This window comes from Rhinoraja longicauda, chromosome 1, assembly GCF_053455715.1.
Source record: "Rhinoraja longicauda isolate Sanriku21f chromosome 1, sRhiLon1.1, whole genome shotgun sequence".
Taxonomy (NCBI): domain Eukaryota; kingdom Metazoa; phylum Chordata; class Chondrichthyes; order Rajiformes; family Arhynchobatidae; genus Rhinoraja; species Rhinoraja longicauda.
In genome coordinates this window covers 78707701-78727430 of record NC_135953.1, presented here as the reverse complement: position 1 = coordinate 78727430, position 19730 = coordinate 78707701, and the positions used below count along the sequence as shown (strand labels likewise).

General features: G+C 41.3%; 1 protein-coding gene across 1 annotated transcript in view; it reads left to right on the top strand.

Moving 5' to 3' along the window:
* Positions 1-12080, top strand: part of LOC144599666 (PACRG-like protein) — a 43273-nt gene extending 31193 nt beyond the window's left edge. Inside the window, exons 5-8 of the mRNA XM_078410841.1 lie at positions 5545-5679; positions 8025-8132; positions 9467-9547; positions 11880-12080. Of these exons, the coding sequence (XP_078266967.1) occupies positions 5545-5679; positions 8025-8132; positions 9467-9547; positions 11880-11936 (381 nt within the window). The 3' untranslated portion in view covers positions 11937-12080. The remainder of the gene's footprint in view (positions 1-5544; positions 5680-8024; positions 8133-9466; positions 9548-11879) is intronic.
* The last annotated feature ends 7650 nt before the right edge of the window (positions 12081-19730 follow it).

Below are 19730 nucleotides of genomic sequence, written 5' to 3'. Positions count from 1 at the left end.
TTCATGTGCTTCCGCTAGATTTAGAAAAGTATCCTGCACAAACTTCTCATCATCTGTATTTGGTGCATATATATTCATTAAAGTCCACAATTCTGAGAAAATTTGACAATGTACAATTATAAATCTACCTACTGGGTCACTTACAATATTTTGTATCTTAATTGGTAGCGTTTTCTTAAATAGGATAGCAACCCCTCTTGCTTTTGAGTTAAAAGAAGATGCGACCATACTTCCTACCCAATCTCTCTTTAATTTTTGATGCTCTTTTTCCGTTAGATGTGTTTCTTGCAAGAAAGCTATATCTACTTCCAATTTTTTCATCTGTGTTAAAATTCTCTTCCTTTTTATCGGTCCATTTAACCCATTCACATTATAGCTTAAAAAATTTAATGTGTTATCCATTCATTCCTTTTTTTTTTTTGTTTCCTTACCTTGATACCTCTTCCGGTATTTACATTGTGCCGTATTTCAGTGTGCTCCCCTCCATAGTCCAGGTATAAAAACAGAAAATAAATAAGAAAGATAGAGAAATAGACCCTCCCTCTAATGTTGTTAATAAATAGATTAGCAACATTACCCCCCTCTATTATACGAGGTGTGGTCCGCACCACACTTGTGCCCATGATTATGGTGGAGCATCCACATTCTCCAACCCCCCCGATATATCAAGTACTTCTAAAAATTAACAATCCTTAATACAGTTAATCCCCTCTATAGTATACAGATATTATTAATAATCAATCATTCATGAATCTTCTTAAGCATTTCTCGATGGCAATTCTTCCGCATACTCTTCTGCTTTGACAAAGTCTTTAAAAAATTTATTTTCTCCAGTGTTGATCATAATCTTCAAAGTAGCCGGATGCAGTAAAATAAACCTATAGCCTTTCTTCCATAGAATATTTTTTGCCTTATTAAATTCTTTTTTTCTGCTCAACAAGGCATTACTGATGTCTGGGTAAAAGATTATTTTAGTATCTTCATATTCTATTGGTTTTCCCTCTCTTATATTATTCCCGACTGTTTTGAAAACCAATTCTCGATCTTGGTATCTTAAAAATTTAATCAACACAGATCTTGGCTTTTGATTAGCCGAGGGTTTCGGTCTTAGAGCCCTATGTGCTCTTTCTATTTCCATCGGACCTTGTTTATCTATTCCCAGAGTGGTCCCTATCCAATCTTGAAAAAAGTTAATTGGGTCTTCCCCCTCCACTCCCTCTGGCAAACCGACAATTTTAACATTATTTCTCCTGCTATAGTTTTCCAAGGCATCCAACTTCTCCGCCGTCTTTTTGCTTTCAATTGCTGCTGCAGTAATACTGTCTTCATTTTTTTCCACTCTAGATTTTAACATTTCATTTTCCATTTGCATATTATCCACTTTATTTGTCACTGTTTGAAATTTCTCCTCCATTTTTTTCAAAGCCTTACGAAATTTCTTGTTATCTCTCCTCATTAATTTGTTATCTCCTTCAATTTTCTTGAGCCTGTTAATAATTTCTTGAAGCATCGTTTTCATATTAGTCTCTGTATCTTCTTGCTTTTCTTCCTCTTCTTCATTTCCACTTCCACTGCTAGTGGAGTCTCCCTTAACCTCATCGTCACTCGAGTCCGAAACTCCAGACAAAACAGACAAAACATCAGCAGCCTCTCGGCAAACAGTGGGCTTTTTTGATAACTCACGGCGACTCCCTCGTATTTTGACCCGAGTCAAAGAGCGCTTGCTGGGAGTAGTAGATTCCAGCTTCAGACCGGAACCCTCCCCAGACTCACCGCCTGCCGAGGGGTCACCAAATCTAGTCCCCTGTTCCATCAGAGCTGTGGGCCTTCCTTCGATTTTTTTCCTTGATTCTTTTGCTTGCTTCTGTGGCAGTTGTACTCCTTTTACTTTCTTGGAAGGCATCTGTACGTTCTGTATTCTTTCTGATTTAATTTAAAGTACTTGATTCCTTTAGTTCGTCTTTTTTTTAGCAGTTTAGGGCTTTGTTTTCGGGAGTGCTGAAAAGTTATGTCTACTCAGCCAAGCATTGGACACGCCCCCCCCCCTGGCAGCTTGTTCCATACACCCACGACCCTTTGTATGAAAAAGTCACTCCTCTGATTCCTATTAAATCTTTTCCCGTTTAACTTAAACCTATGTTGTCTGGTCCTCGATTTGCATACTCTGGGCAAGAGACTCTGTGCATCTACCCGATCTATTCCTCTCATGATTTTGTACACCTCTATCAGATCCCCCCTCATCCTCCTGCGCTCCATGGAATAGAGACCCAGCCTACTCACTCTCCCTATAGCTCACACCCTCTAGTTCTGGCAATATCCTCGTAAACCTTTTCTGAACCCTTTCAAGCTTGACAATATCTTCCCTTCACAAGGTGCCCAGAACTGAACACAATATTCTAAATGCGGTCTCACCAATATCTTATACAACTGCAACATGACCTCCCAAGTTCAATACTCCATACTCTGACTGATGAAGGCCAAAGTGCCAAAAGCCTTTTTGACCACCTTATCAACCTGCAACTCGACCTTCAAGGGACCCTGAACCTGTACTCCTAGATCCTTCTGCTCTACAACACTACCCAGAGGCCTACCATTTACTGTGTGGGTCCTGCCCTTGTTCGAGTCCCAAAATGCAACACCTCACACTTCTGTATTAAATTCCAGCAACCATTCTTCTGCCCACCTGGCCAATCGATCCAGATCATGCTGCAATCTTTCACAACCATCTTCACTATCAGCAAAACCACTCAGATTTGTATCATCACCAAACTTGCTAATCTTGCCCTGTATGTTCTCATCCAAATCATTAATGTAGATGAAAAACATTAACCGCCCAGCACTGAACTCTGAGACACACCACTAGTCACAGGTGCACCTGAGGCACACCACTAGTGAGAGGGGTTTGGTCGGCAGAAGGTTGGACAAAGCCAGAGATGAAAAGCAAAAAGAGCAGGGAGGTTCTGCTGCAGTTGTACAGGGCCTTGGTGAGACCGCACCTGGAGTATTGTGTGCAGTTTTGGGCTCCTAATCTGAGGAAAGACGTTCTTGCCTTAGAGGGAATACAGAGAAGGTTCACTAGATTGATCCCTGGGATGGCGGGACTTTCATATGAAGAAAGACTGGATAGACTAGGCTTGTACTCGCTGGAATTTAGAAGACTGAGGGGGGATCTTATAGAAACATATAAAATTCTTAAGGGGCTGGAGAGGCTAGATGCGGGAAGATTGTTCCCGATGTTGGGGGAGTCCAGAACCAGGGGTCACAGCTTAAGGATAAGGGGGAAGTCTTTTAGGACCGAGATGAGAAAACATTTCTTCACACAGAGAGTGGTGAGTCTGTGGAATGCTCTGCCACAGAAGGTAGTTGAGGCCAGTTCATTGGCTATATTTAAGAGAGAGTTAGATTTGGCCCTTTTTGCTAAAGGGATCAGGGGGTATGGAGAGAAGGCAGGTACAGGTTACTGAGCTGGATGATCAGCCATGATCATATTGAATGGCGGTGCAGGCTCGAAGGGCCGAATGGCCTACTCCTGCACCTATTTTCTATGTTTCTATGTGAAATAAGGAGAGAAGAGGTATGAATTGTGAAGCCAGAGATTTTTTTCCTTCCTCCCCTTTTTTCTGTGCCCCACCTGGACTCGCAAACATTTCTCCCCTACCCACTCCCCTTCTACCTATATTCATGTTTTTTTTAGAGAGGTGTCGCTACCCCATACTGACCTTTCTGTTCTGAGCCTCTTCCGTTGCCAGAGTGAGGCCACATACAAACAGGAGGAATGACACCTCATATTCCGCTTCTGTAGCTTACGACCTGATCATGTGAACATTGAATTCTTAAATTTTAGTTAACTAATCTGCAAACAGCCCCACCCCCAACTCTCCCCCTTCCAATCACTGCCCCCCCCCCCCCCCCCATTATCCACTGCACTTTCCTGTGCCCCACCTGGACTTGCACCCATTTTTCTTTTTACATTTCCCCCCTCCCTCCCCTTCACCCATTTCTCCCCTTCCACCTATATTCCTTCCTCTGGATTTAGAATTTTCACCTCTTCTATCTTTGTCTCACACCTTTTGTGTTTTCATCTTTGGTCTTTAGATGCACAGAGTCTCTAGCTCAGAGTCTCTTGCCCACTATTGGGGAATCGAAAACCAGAGGACATAGGTTTAAGGTGAGGGATATGGTCCAAACACAGGCAGGTGGGACTAGTGTATATGGAACTTGTTGGGCGGTGTAGGCAGGTTGGGCAAAAGGGTGTGTTTCCATGCTGTAAAACTCTATAACTATAACTCTTTGTCCAACCATCTGCCTATCAAAAAATGCCCTCACCTGTATCCACCTATCAATTGTGTTGGAAGGAACTGCAGATGCTGGTTTAAACTGAAGATAGACACAAAAAGCTGGTGTGGGTCTGATCTCCCGGTGGCACCTGCACCTTCTCAAACCTCATCTATTGTATCCACTGTTCCAGATGTCAACTTCTCTACATCAGCAAGACCAAGCGCAGGCTCGGGGATTGGTTCACTCAACACCGCCGCTCAGTCCTTTTCCCGGGGGCTCAGCACTTCAAACCCCTCTCCCATTCCCAATCTGACCTTTCTGTCCTGGGCCTCCTCCATTGTCAGAGTGAGGCCCAGCGCAAATTGGAGGAACAGCACCTCATATTTCACTTGGGTAGTTTACACCCCAGCAGTATGAACATTGACTTCTCTAACTTCAGATATTCCCTGCTTTCCCTCTCTATCCCCTCCCCTTCCCAGTTCTCCCACTAGTCTTCCTGTCTCCGACTAAATCCTATCTTTGTCCCGCCCCCTTCCCTGACATCAGTCTGAAGAAGGGTCTCGACCCGAAATGTCATGCATTCCTTCTCTCCAGAGATGCTGCCTGTCCCGATGAGTTACATCCAACATTTTATGTCTACCTTTGATTTAAACCAGCATCAGCAGTTCTTTCCTACATAGCATGAATATTGATTTCTCTCTCTTCAGGTAGCCCTGGCATTCCCTCTCTCTCTATCCTTCCCCCACCCAAGTCACACTAGCTTTTTGTTTTTACCCTACAAACAGCTAACAATGGCCTGTTTCCTTTTATCATCGTTACCTTTTTGCATATCTTTTATTCATTGTTCTTTATCTCCCCACATGATCGTTAATATCTGTTGTTTCCCTTACCACTAACCAGTCTGAAGGATCTTGACCTGAAACGTCACCCATTCCTTCTCTCCAGAGATGCTGCCTGTCCCGCTGAGTTACTCCAGCTTTTTCTGTATATCTTCCACCTATCACTTGTCAGGCTTTGTCCTGCCCCTCATTTCTTCCAGCTTTCTCCTCCCATCGCAATTAGTCTGATGAACTATCCCGACTCGAAACGTCACCTATCGATGTTTTCTAGAGATGCTACCTAACCAACAAAGTTATGAAATTGTTTTGACCACTGGGTGGGGTTGTTGTACTGTAAAGACAGTGCCTATTCAAATTCAGAGGCAGATTGTGTTGGGAAATGCCAGCGTCCGGCTTTATGTAAATGTTTGCCTGTTTCCTTACATAGGGATTAAGAGAAACCAAGCACCCTTATACGTTTGTAGCCAAAGAAGGCTTCAAGGAGTTGCTGGAGGTTGAAGATGCTGCTGAAAAAGCGATTCCATTAGTTCCAAAGGTGATTCCAAAGTTAAAAGCTGCGTTGGTAAGTTATCAGTAGATCTACAACTGATAATTTGGTCTTGCTGCAATAATGGATATTCTTCATTTCAGTTTTCCAAGAGAATATGAACATAACATAATGGTTTGGGCTTTATTGCAAAGTATTATGTAAAACTCTTACAATATTCACAGCCACAAAATAAACGCTGCAGTAAATTCAAATAAACGGCCTGTCCCACTTAGGCATTTTTTTTGGCGACTGCTGCCGACTGTCAAAATCATAGCAGATCGCCAAAATTTTCTTTTACCTGACGACAATGACCACGACATTGCCGAGTCAGGACGAGATTACACCGTCTTCAGAAACATCGCGAAAATTCCCACGCTGTCAATGCTTCTCTTGCGTCCTGATTTTCGCTGAAATCACTGACGGTAAGTTGGTAAGTACTTGAGAGTTTTGAACTATAACACCTTGTATGGGTTACTTAAAAACCAAGCATCACTGTAACAAGGCATAAACTGGATTTACTTCCAGTTTACTAATAGCTGTATTAATTTTTATTTTTTTTAAGTGATTAAGTGTTTTTTTGTGAAAAGTGTGTGGGCATTCTTTGAAAATGTAGGGGAGATGCATATCTGGTTTCTGGGTTGCATATCTGGGTTTGGAGCCCACTTTAAATGTAATGGCTGATGGCCATAAACATTGCAAAAATTCCCACGCTTACCTGACCGTCAAACTGTCGCCTCCAATCTACCTGTCAAATATCCTGACGGTAAATAAATTGGTTAAACACAAGCATTTTATGGTATTTTGAAATAACTTTACTTATTTTAATATTATGTGCTTCTAAATGCATCTAAGAGAACCTATCAAACCTGGGGACAGCATGCGACAGCGCCCGCAATAAGCAACGATACCTGGCGACAAGCCAGCTGTCGCCGAGAAATTTCAAACCGGATGATGTCTCAGTGATGCGCTGAGATCCACTACGATTCTTTAAAGACTCCTCATGATCATGCCCGCGACACCCCGGCGAACTGTCGGCGACAGCCTAGTCGCCTTAAAATGGCCTAAGTGGGACAGGCCCTTAAGCCATGGTACCCTTAGGCTAAGGCACTATCCAATTCATCTCTACCTCATTGCAGACGTTGGATTTTATTTATGGAACTAATGCGCTACAATGCTGAAAATTATATTCAGCACTCTGCATTTTGCACTTTGCTCTATTGTACTTGAGTTTGACTTGATTGTATTTAGCTATATTGTTATCTGATTTGATTGAATAGCATGGGAAAAAAAGCTTTTCACTGTACTTCCATACATGTGACAGCAGTAAGTCAAACCAACCCGAATCAACCAACCCCTTTTATCCTTTTTAGTGATTTTATGATTCTTATAACCTAAAGAAAATGTAAATATCTCTATTCTCAGTTTGTGGTACATCTTTGGTGCTCAGCACTCCTACGAATCAAGGGAAAACATTAGATTCTCTCCTGGGTTACCAGCTCAAGGGCCAATGACTGTCTTTGAGCTTTCCAGCAGGAGAGAAGGGCAATGGTTTGCACTTGGCTCCCATCATGGTAGCCTGAGTGAATTATGTTTTCTCCCTGAAGTACAGGTCGGTACTTACCTGTGAAAGTACTCAAGGATCTAATGTGCTATAAACAAACTGGCACTCTGTCAGGTGGTGCTGTCTGGGATACTCCCTAACGTGTCCAAAAATCTATTTTGCGTCTTTTTCTTGTCCATACGCTGCACTATGGCAACATCATCGCAAAACATGTAAAATTCCATACTTACACCGATGACTTCCAAATTGGCCTCGTCAAGGCCATTTAGTCATTTCCTAGTCCTGTGTCATCTGATATCTGTGCAGAAAATTACTCTTAAAGATTAGGTAAGACCAACGACACAAATGCTTCAAAGAAACCCATAAAGTCAGTTTATTGCTGTCGTCTCTGTAGCTCTCCCTGTTTCAATTGCGTGGTAATTGCCATTGTTAAAGATCTTCTGACCATATATCTGGAGATTTCTCCAGAGATGTTGCCTGACCTGCTGAATTACTCCAGCATTTTGTGCCTTCGGTGTAAATCAACATCTGCAGTTCCTTCCTATACATATATCTGGACTGGTTGTAACAGTAATTAATGCTGAATGGATTTATGGTAATGCATCATTCCTTTATTTGAAGAAGTGCAGTGCTCACTTACTGGCTTAGGTTTGGTAAAAATGAGGATTTTCAGTGTTTCTGCATTATTACATGGTATTGCAGTTTAGATAATGTTCAGGGGAATGCAGATGACAATGAGATCGCACAGTAGCTTCTTAAATAATAATCATTTTTTAGTTGGTCAGTGTTTCTAAGATTGCTACTTTTCTCCCTAAAGGCACATTCAGATGTTGAAGTATTTGAGAGGGGATTACATGGTTTGGTCCAGCTGAGTGCAGTTGTTGGCCCTGCTGTGAATGACCATCTTAAACATTTGTTGACTAGTGTAAGTATCTGGAGCTGCATTTTAAGGGAGTGGCTGCTGGCATGGCCTTCTATTTTGGTTCAATATTGTTAATTCTTCTTATGAATTGTACATGACAGAATAAACAGCTTGAAGCTTATGAGATTTTTGCAAGTAATTCCAAAATTCAAAAAAATACATTTCATGGGCATTAGTTCTTGCCAATAGATGTGTCAGTCCACAAGATGCCAATCAGAGGAGAATGGCGAACAAAAACGCACTTCACACAAAGTGACATCACCGCTCCAACTTCAGAAGTTGCAGTAGTGAAAATTTAGAGCAAGTTGGCTAAGGCATATCTTCATGTATCTCATGAAAGCTTGACCTCATATTATTTGATGAGTCCTTATCAATTGTCATCACTGCTGTCTCTCCTTTGTTTCCATGCTGTGTCTATATTAATGTGTACTTGTTGTGTGATCTGTCCATATGCCTGGATTAGTGCCTGCAAGTAAGATTGGCTCATGGTTCACAAACAAACCTTTTGACATCTGCCTGCTAAAGAGAGCACATGAGACAATCTTTCACATAATTTAAGTGTGGTTATTGAACGGCACACAATATTGCCATTAAATGAACTACCACATGTTTGTGAAATTAATGTGTTTGGATAATAGTTCCAAATTCTAATCCATCTAGTTTTGTAACAAGTGATCTTCACACCTTCATTCTCTTAGAGTTATAGAGCCATACAGCATGGAAACACCCTTCGGCCTAACTAGCTTTTGCGGACCAAGATGCCTCATCTACACTAGTCCCACCTGCCTGCATTTGGCCCATAATCCCTCCAAACCTATCCTATCGAAGTACCCGGCAAATGTTTTTTCAAATGTCTGAGGAAGGGTCTCGACCCGAAACGTCACCCATTCCTTCTCTCCCGAGATGCTGCCTGACCTGCTGAGTTACTCCAGCATTTTGTGAATAAATGTTTTTTAAATGTTGTTTGAATTTTTTTTAAATGCTGTTTGATAATACCTGCAATTACTTAATATTTCCATTTGGAAATACAGACTTCTCACCAATCTAGCAGGATTTTGCACAATCACCTTCAATTCTCTGCCTTGGAATGTATTTTGAGCTATTATTTTACTGTAGTATTTGTGTATTTCTTTGTTCCAACAGTGTTTCCAGATTTCCATTCAAGTCTTCTAAATTGTTGAGACTGTTGACAATTTGAGAGATGCTGTCACTATAAAGTGGCAGTGACTTTCTTGTGTTTTAGAAGTTTTTATTTACACATGAGTGTTTATTTTCCTGAAGAATCCTTTTTGCATTCTGACTTTTACAATTCTAATATATTTTTTTTCCTGCACAAGCTGTCAAAAAGACTGATGGATAAAAACCTTAAGCAGTTGATCACAGATGCCCTGCAGGGACTTGAACTACATGGTGGAAAGGTATGTGTGTACATGAATAGTTTCAAACTAATAGCTAAATCATCTTATTTTACCTTGCTTTATAGTTTTCACCCTGGAATTCACAGACAATTGCACAGGTACAAAATGATCATGTTAATGCAACCTACACGTATTTTAAAACTATTGTAATTCAGCCAAGAATATTGTATTTCACCAAATTTTGGAACTTGAATCAATCTGAATCAATCTGAAAATTGGATTAAAATGCACCTTTCAAAATGCGATATAATGGAAACCTGTGCCACTATACCTGTGCCACTATACCTGTGCCCATTATAGGCATTGTTTTTGTTCTTGTTTGTATTCATGTGCAGTTAGATATGGGATATAGATTCTCCCTATCTATGTCTAGCACCCATTAAAATAATTCCTATTTGCACAGCCTCATTTAATTTGCTACCTTTAAGATCTGTGAAATAATTAATTTTAGGCTTGTGCGGCATTTGCAAAGAGAGGACGGGAGTTGACATATAAACAAGGCAGAAAAGTGAGACTTGGGAAGCGAGAAAAAGATTTTAATATATTGAATAGTTCTGTTTAGCAGCATTCCAAATTCTAACAGTAAAATCTAGGTAAATAGTCATTATTTGTTACTGATGTTTACAACATGCTGAAATACAATACTTATGTCTCCCATCTTCTGGTGTATTATTTGTGTTGCAATCTTTCCGCTTGGATCATTGGCAGCAGTGTTGAGAGATTCTGTCACAATTGCATAAAGGAATACCTGTTCACTTTTCTTGCTAAAAAATAGTTACAATGTGTGTGAATTTTAATTGAGCTCATCTATTCTAATTTAAATTCTGCATATTTCTAGATTGAGAAATGTTTTAACGTTGATTTTATCTTTAAAAAGAACCAGAAGCTTGGCTAATAAAATTATAAAAATAACATTTATTGAGGCTTCCAGCATTTATACCTCAGATGTGGGAAGCATTAAGTTGGAGTATGGATAAGTGTTTTGAATCGCCATATAGATTTTTACCCTTCCACTGTGCCAAGTTTCAAGTGTGAGTAAAACTGAGCACTGTATAGACAAACTAATCATTTTTTAAAGGATTTATGGATATCGCTCCAAAAATAATATGTTTTCCAATGAATTTTCTGGGGCTTTCAGAATTCTACCTTCCTGATCTGAAAATGTGATAACCCTGCAATTTTCCTAAATCACTGGGTGGCGCCAGCAATGGCTGCCTCACCAACAATCTGTCTTTGAGGCAGCCATTGCTTCAATCAGTACCCTGTTCCTGCTTTTTCCCCATGTCCTTTGATTCAGTTAGCACTAAGACATATATCTAACTCTCTCTTGAATATATCTAGTGAATTGGCCTCCACTGCCTTCTGTGGCAGAGAATTCCACAGATTCACAACTCTCTGTCTGAAAAAGTTATTCCTCATCTCAGTCCTAAATTGCCTACCCCTTACTCCTAAACTGGACTCCCCTGACATTGGGAACATTTTTCCTACATCTCGTCTGACCAATCCCTTAAGATTTGTATATGTTTCTATAAGATCCCCTCATATTCGCCAGCAATGGCTGTCTCACCAACAGTCTGTCTGTCCATTTCTTCTTTGTTGTTTTTTTAGTATGTGTTAAATGTATGTTTTTAGTGTTCTTTAGCTTGTTTTTTATGTGGGAGGTGGGCGAGGGAGTTGGGGGAAATGTTTTCTAATCTCCTACCTCGACGGAGATGCGATTTTTTTTTTCTGTATCGTATCTCCGTCTGCACTGCAGCCTAACATCGAGGAGTTGGCAGCCTTTGCTGGAGACCGACTTCAAGAGCCCCACCACGGATGCCTGCGGGACTTTAACATTGCGGAGCTCTCGATCCGTTTGCCAGGGATCGATCTCTGAGCTCCACCGCGGGAGCCTGCAGACTTTAACATCGCGGAGCTTGAAGTCTATGGTCAGAGACCGACTTCGGGAACTCCAAGCCACAGGAGCTTCGACCGCCCCGACGCAGGGGCTTCGATCGCCCCGACGCCGAGAACTTCGACCGCCCCAAAGGATGGTTCGACTGCCCCGACCGCGGCAGAAAAATGAGGGGAAAAGATTATACCTTATTGCCTTCCATCACAATGAAGAATGTGGGGAATCTGCTGTGGTAGATGTTTATGTTAACTTTTACGTAGTTGTGTGACTTGTTGCTTTTTTAGTATGGCTGTATGGTAATTTGCATATCATTGTACCTTAACTGGTACACGTGACAATAAAAGACCTTTGAAACCTCTAATTACTAAGTGGCATTGGCTGTGGCTTGAGAGCCTTGTGAAATGAAATAGCATAATTATTTTTCCATTTTTGTTGCAGGATTGCCTGGTCGTTATTAAATCCAAAATTCCTACCTATTGCTCTGTTTACAATTGAAAAAGACGATGTCTACATTTGGTCAATATATTCAGCATCCAGCTGGAAACCACAGATGGCAAGAGCATCTTGCAGGAGTTTTGTCTGATCACGTGAAATTCTGTTTATTTTCTGCACTTTTGCGTACAAAATCAAATAAATATATGAAACCATAAATGATACGAAGGCAAGTCAAGTTATTCTACACTGGCCAAATAAATCAGTCTAAATAATTTTGAAAGATCATGAACTTTACTTTAGACTTTGGTGATACAACATGGAAACAAGCCCTTCGGCCCACCGAGTCTGCCCCAACCAGCGATCACCCTGTACACTAACACTATCCTACACACCAGGGACTTTTTTGCAATTTTTACCAAAGCCAATTAACCAACAAACCTGTACGTCTTTGGAGTGTGGAAGGAACACCCTGGAGAAAACCCATGTGGTCACAGGGAGAATGTGCAAACTTTGTAGAGATAGCACCTGTAGTCTGGATCGAACAGGGGTAGCAATTCTACTGCTGCGCCACTGTGCCACCCCAACTGTAATCTTGTATCTATTGTAACATGATCTTTGACGTTGCATTCATTATAGTGTTCATTAATCTATTGTTTTCATGTTATCAATTTATTTCCCTGAATTTGTTGACTGATAGGGATTTGAATCCATGTTATCTGCCTTGCAGACAGTGCCGTCAATGAGACCATTCCTCATTAGTAACTCTAGATTATTGAACGTCCACATTCAATTTGATAGCAGAAGTGAAGAGCTCAAATGAAGCCACGCCCTACTCGATACATGCATGCACCAGTTCCAGCACAGACTGTTAGGTAGTGACTACCTACTTATTTTCCCCATAACTGCTATGAATAGGGGGATATCAGTTGTTATGAGTTTGCCAGTGACAAAAAGCTGAACACATGACACAACTCTTGGAATACTTTACAAAGTTTAAAATTGATATGGAAGATTAAGAAGAATCTTTGTACATATTGTACATGGGTGAAATATTAATAATGGAGGATAACCAAGCCACGATGAAGGATTAATAGATTTTCTTAAGTATCAAGAAATCATTGAAAAATGTTGTAGCAAGTTAAAAGCTGGCAAATCCAGTTCAAGAAATTGCTCAAACTATAATCTTGATTTTAGAGTTTAGCGATACAGCATGGAAACAGGCCTTTTGAGGACCCACTGAGTCCATGTCGACCAGCGATCACCCCACACACTAGCACTATCCTACACACTAGGGACAATTTACAGAAGCCAATTAACCTACAAACCTGTAGATCTTTGGAGTGTGGAAGGAAACGAGCACCTGCCGAAAACCCATGCGGCCACAAGGAGAGCATACAAACTCCATATCAAAGATAATCGAGCAGAGCAAGATAGATCATTCAACCCTAAAAACCCTAGTATGTCATAGCGCCATTTTAGTAGGCAGAAACTTGCAGAAACATTTTAAAAGAAAAATAACAAAAATCTGTGAATTGATAGATGAAATATATTGTGCATTTTTATGGTGTCATCACACATACTGTTCCCCCAAAACACTGATTACACTGCGAGAGGCATAACGGACGGCGGGTTTTGCTTACCAAAATGGTGGATGTGACGCTCCTTTACGTACTACACTTCAGTATAGGTGATTTTGATGGAGTGGTTCATCTTGCTCCTCTAGTATCTTTGCTCCATACAGACAGCACCTGTAATCAGGATCGAACCTGGGTCTCTGGCAGGCCTTGTAAGGCAGCAACTCTACTGCTGCTCCACTGTGTTGCCCCCTTAAAATGTTCTCTGGACCATTATAGTTCTTGGCCTTCAATTAACTAAGTTACACAGACACTCAATATATATTTGGAAAAATAGCAAGATTCCGAGAATGATGGAAGGCTGCAACAAACATTTTGTCATCTTTTAATTTGCTACAACATTTTTCAATGGTTTCTTGATACTTATCCCCAAAAATCTTTTAATCCTTTATTGTGGCTTGGTTATCCATCTTTATTAATATTTTTGGAAATACTGAGCAGGTTGGGCAGTGGCTTTGGAGAGAAAACAGATATTTCCCTTGATATTCAATAGTAACAAGAAAAAGTAAGTTGTAAAATACAAAATCAGGAAAAGGGATCTGGGCAAAAACGATACAACACGTTTTCTTTTTTAGAATAGAAACAAGGAAATTACACATACTGGTTTACTTAAAAGGAAAGTGCTGGAGTAACTCGGCGGGTCAGGCAGCATCTCTGGATAACATGGATGGTGACGTTTCAGGTCGGAACCCTTCTTCAGATTCACACGTTTTCTTTTGACCTTTTTGATTATTGCTGCCTGAGTATAAATAATATATTATTTTGTGCTACTTTGTGCCTCCTCCTTTGAGCTTGCATCTTCTTCGACAGTCCCTAGGATCAAATCATCTTTGTTGATTGGTAAAGCATATGTGAGGTTTGTGGACATTGCCACTGATGGGGCAGTAGGTGTTTACTTGGTCAGGTGTGAGGGTAGCAGGTGGGTGGTGCACTTGCACCTGCCATTTTCACTAGGCTTCATGTACTCCCAGACTTGAAGTTCAGTGATATATATCCTAGGTGTTTTTTCTCCATTTCGATTAATCACAGACCAGTTATTTCAAATGAGTTGGTCATACATATTTTTGAGGAAGGTTTTCAAGAACATCCTTGATAGAAAAGGGGATGCTGAAAAATACCTAATTATAAAACATAGGCTAGTTTCCTTTGTGACTCATGCCTATGATGATAATAATGTACATACAATGAAAGTTACATGCATCAATATACTTGTGTATGGTGGAGCAATATTGCTGCTACATGGATAATTCTGAAGGAATCCTGCCGTGCTCAGTAAATTATTTTATGATTCACGAGGTGCAAAATGCAGCAGAACAATCCCAGCATATTAAAGAAGAAAACACTTACCACGAGCTGTGGAGAGCAGAGCAGCAGGAAAGGGAAAAAACATATCTGTGTAGGAAGGAACTGCAGATGCTAGTTTAAACTGAAGATAGACACAAAATACTGGAGTAACTCAGTGGGACAGGCAGGATCTCTGGAAGGAATGGGTGAAATTTCGGCTTGAGACCTTTCTTCAGACTGAGTCGGTCACTTGTAGAAACGAGGGCAGTCTGACTGGTCGGAGAATTGGGAATGGGGAGGGATGGAGAGAGGCCCCACCCCAATGGTATAAATATTATAGTCTGAAGGAGGGTCTCGACCCAAAATGTCAGCCATTTCTTCTCTCCAGAGATGCTGCCTGTCCCAATGAGTTACTCCAGCATTTTATGTCTACCTTCGATTTAAACCATCATCTGCAGTTCTTTCCTACATACCAGTGGTATGAATATTAACTTCTCTAACTTCAAGTAACCCTTGCTTTCCCTCTCTCTCCATCCTTCCCCTCTTCCCAGTTCTCTGACCAGTCAGACTGTCCTCATTTACATTTTATCTCTGTTTGATTTGTAGTTACCTTCTTCTCGCTAACAATGATCTATTCTGCACTTTCCTTGATCTCAATCCCCTTTGTCTCATTTTCACACCTTACAGTTCCTTATCTCTGTATCTCCCTTTCCCCTGACTCGTCTGTAGAAGGGTCTCGACCCGATATTTCTTCTATTCAGAGATGCTGCCTGTCCCGCTGAGTTACTCCAGCAATTTGTGTCTATCATGCATATATCTGATTTGTTACCAGATGACCCAATCTTGCATATATCTGACGGGGTCATCTGGTAACAAACCATTTGAATGTAATGTCAATCATAACCTTCCATCCTTATATTGCCTTAAGATAATTTTATTACCGCCCATGACAGTGTTAGTGTGACCACAATGCACAAATAACAGCCTACATCAAATAAACATTACAATCTAAATGTGTAAATAAAATTAAACCACATTACACAGAAATGATGACCACTAATCCTGCTTTGCCTTCTCAGTAACCTGTTGAAGACAGGTTGCCAAACTGCTTGGACATCAGCTAGTTTAGTTTAGTTTATTGTCACGTGTACTGAGGTTGCGTGTTAACCAGTCAGCCGAAAGACTATACATGATTACAATCAAACCATCCACAGTGTACAGATACAGGATAAAGGGAATATAAGAAAATAACTGCAGATGCTGGGTCAAATCGATTTATTCACAAAATGCTGGAGTAACTCAGCAGGTCAGGCAGCATCTCGGGAGAGAAGGAATGGGTGATGTTTCGGGTCGAGACCCTTCTTCAGACTGATGTCAGGGGGGCGGGACAAAGGAAGGATATAGGTGGAGACAGGAAGATAGAGGGAGATCTGGGAAGGAGGAGGGGAAGGGAGGGACAGAGGAACTATCTAAAGTTGGAGAAGTCGATGTTCATACCACTGGGCTGCAAACTGCCCAGGCGAAATATGAGGTGCTGTTCCTCCAATTTCCGGTGGGCCTCACTATGGCACTGGAGGAGGCCCATGACAGAAAGGTCAGACTGGGAATGGGAGGGGGAATTGAAGTGCTCGGCCACCGGGAGATCAGTTTGGTTAATGCAGACCGAGCGCAGGTGTTCAGCGAAGCGATCGCCGAGCCTGCGCTTGGTAAAGGGAAGACAGACTCTTGAGTCTGAAGAAGGATCCCGACCTGAAACGTCACTCATCATTTTCTCCAGAGATCCTGCCTGACCTGCTGAGTTACTCCAGCACTTGTGCCTATCCTCGGTACATACTGTACCAGCATTTGCGGTTCCTTTCTTTACATGAAAAAGGGAATATTGGTTTGTGGATGTGTTCATACATGTTTTTTTTACCGATCTGTTCAGTGTTTCAATGCTGGAGATGATGGATGGGATCACACTTGATCCAGCCCGTACCTCACTTCCCTACAGTGCAGCCCAGCAACTGCACTAAACTCACACTGTGCAGACTTGTTCATTTTGCGAGGCAGATGAGCTATGGGGTGTGACTAGGCTGTACTCGGTGATAAGCAAGGCCCTGTCCTCAGACTTACCTGATGATCTCTGACAGGTTGTGCTCTTAGAAAGCCCTTGCACTGTTTCCAAATATCTCTGATGATCAGAGACATTTAGAAATAGTTGTAGAAAAATTTAAATGATTTTGAATATTAAAATTATTAATGACATTTTAAAAATGAAACATTTCAATATTTAACATGTAAATTAGATTTAACTTTAAAATAATAGATTACAAGGATTAATTAGTAAGGAGTGTGATTGTTCTGTGACCTGACATAGACTCAGTGGGTCAAAATGTCCTTGTATGTTGTAAGGAAATATGGATAGTAAATGGATTTTTTACCTGGTCAAAATGTTTATTCTCATTTCCCTGTCAAATAAAGATGTGTTGGTGTAAAGTTGAAATGCATCCAGCCCGAGTTCATTAAGCTGCAGTCCGTGTGGAAGCTTGGAATGCTCTGAGGTTGGCATTGCAGTTTCTCCATGAAACTGCTGGCTGGCTGATAGTACAATCCAGTCTAACAACTATAAGTTGTGACCAAGCTCTGATACAAAGCAGATTCTGAAAGTCATCCATATTCCTTCATCAATCTTTCAGACTTCTTTGCAAGCCTACTGATGCATCAAAGATTTCATTATGTACACACATACCAGCCTTCCTGTAGCATACCAATCTCAAACATCTCCAAGTTTGCGGATGACACTAAGCTGTGCGGCAGTGTGAGCTGCGAGGAGAATGGTATGATGCTGCAGGGTTACATGGATAGGTTGGGTGAGTGGGCAGATGCATGGCAGATGCAGTATAATGTGGATAAATGTGTGGTTATCCACTTTGGTGGCAAGAACAAGAAGGCAGATTATTATCTGAATGGTGTCAGATTAGGGCGAGACCTGGATGCCCTTGTACATCAGTCACTGAAAGTAAGCATGTAGGTACAGCAGGCAGTGAAGAAAGCAAATGGCATGTTGGCCTTCTTAGTGAGAGGATTTGAGTATAGGAGCAAAGAGGTCCTTCTGCAGCTGTACAGGGCCCTGGTGAGACAGCACCTGGAGTATTTGTGCAATTTTGGTCTCCTAATTAGAGGAAGGACATTCTTGCTATTGAAGGAGTGCAGCGTAGGTTCATCAGGTTAATTCCTAGGATGGCGGGACTGACATATGATGAAAGAATGGACCGACTGGGCTAATTTTCACTGGAATTTAGAAGGATGAGAGGGGATCTTATAGAAATATATAAAATTCTTAAGGGATTGGACAGACTAGATGCAGGAAAAAATGTTCCCGATGTTGGGGGAGTCCAGAACCAGCGGTCACAGTTTAGGAATAAGGGGTAGGCCATTATTCTTCCCTATGTTCTCTAAATCCCTGTAAAGCGTCTTTGAGTATATGAAAAGCGCTATATAAATGTAATGCATTATTATTATTATTATTATTTAGGACTGAGATGAGGATTAACTTTTTCAGACAGAGATTTGTGAATCTGTGGAATTCTCTGCCACAGAAGGCAGTGGAGGCCAATTCACTGCATGTATTCAAGAGAGAGTTAGATATAGCTCTTAGGGCTAATGGAATCAAGGGATATGGGGAAAAAGCAGGAACAGGGTACTGATTCTGGATGATCAACCATCATAAAATTGAATGCCGGTGCTGGCTTGTAGGCCCGAATGGCCTACTCCTGCAACCTATTTTCCATGTTTTTGCTATGTTTCTATGTCTATACCCCTTTAAGTGTTCAGATATGCTCTTTACAGCAGAATGGGCTTGTGGCGCTATCTGCAGTGGAACTAGCATGTGAGCATGTGCTGTGAGAAGCTTGTATCCCTGCTACTCCAACCAGGCCACAATTGTCCAGATCCCATCTTCAGTTTTCCTTTAATTTCACACACTGCCCATATCTGGGATGGTGGCTGCAGATGTGAAATCAAATGTTTGTTCATCACTGTGTAGGAAGGAATGACAGATGCTGGATTAAAGCAAAGATAAACACAAAAAGCTAGATTAACTCAGCGGGTCTAATTTCTCTCTCCTTCCACTATCCCTTTGCAAGATGAATGTCAGTAGGACAAAAGAACAAATGTATGGTTCTGGTGATGGGGTGAGGGTTGGCATTAGCCACCTGCATGATTTTAGCTTCTGCTGGATCTATGGGATGACTGCAAGGTGGGACATTGAAGTGGTATTTCATGTAAAGGTATTTTGACTTGATGACCTGCTATTGCCTTAGAAAGAGCAGTTTGATCACATGTAACATTTTCTTCATTGGTTAGATCCAGACCTGCAACAGAGAGGTAAGTCAGTCAGTGAATATTGAGTGACATAGTGGGTATAAGCTATACGATGTGGATGTGTGCCTTCCGGCAGTATAATGAGGACAAGATGCACCTATGAGCAATAGCAACAAGTAGTGATAGATGGACAACATTGCTCGGTAAATGACAGAGATTTGGGGTCTGAAACTGCACTTGAAGAAGCATTCACTATATTTTTCAATATAGCACCTCATGCAGGTCCTTGACTTGTGACTCCTGGCATAGTCTGCCAAAGGTGCCTGCTCCCATTGCCTTCTGAGCAATGCTTTTGAGGGTCTATATGGATAGAACATACTGTATCTCTCCTTCTATCAACCTCCTCCAAACAGGCCTCTCATCAAACATTATATATATCCTTTTACAGGTTGTGCCATTTGTCAATTCCCAACTGAGTCCTGCGCAATTCTTTGCATCTTATTTATTCATCCCCTGAACATGGGGATTCTTGGAAAGATTTGCACATTCATTGTCCCTAACTACGTCTGGGACTGTTTTTTTACTCCATTTTGGAGCGCAGGTCATATTGGTGGATTTGGAGAAGCCCAGA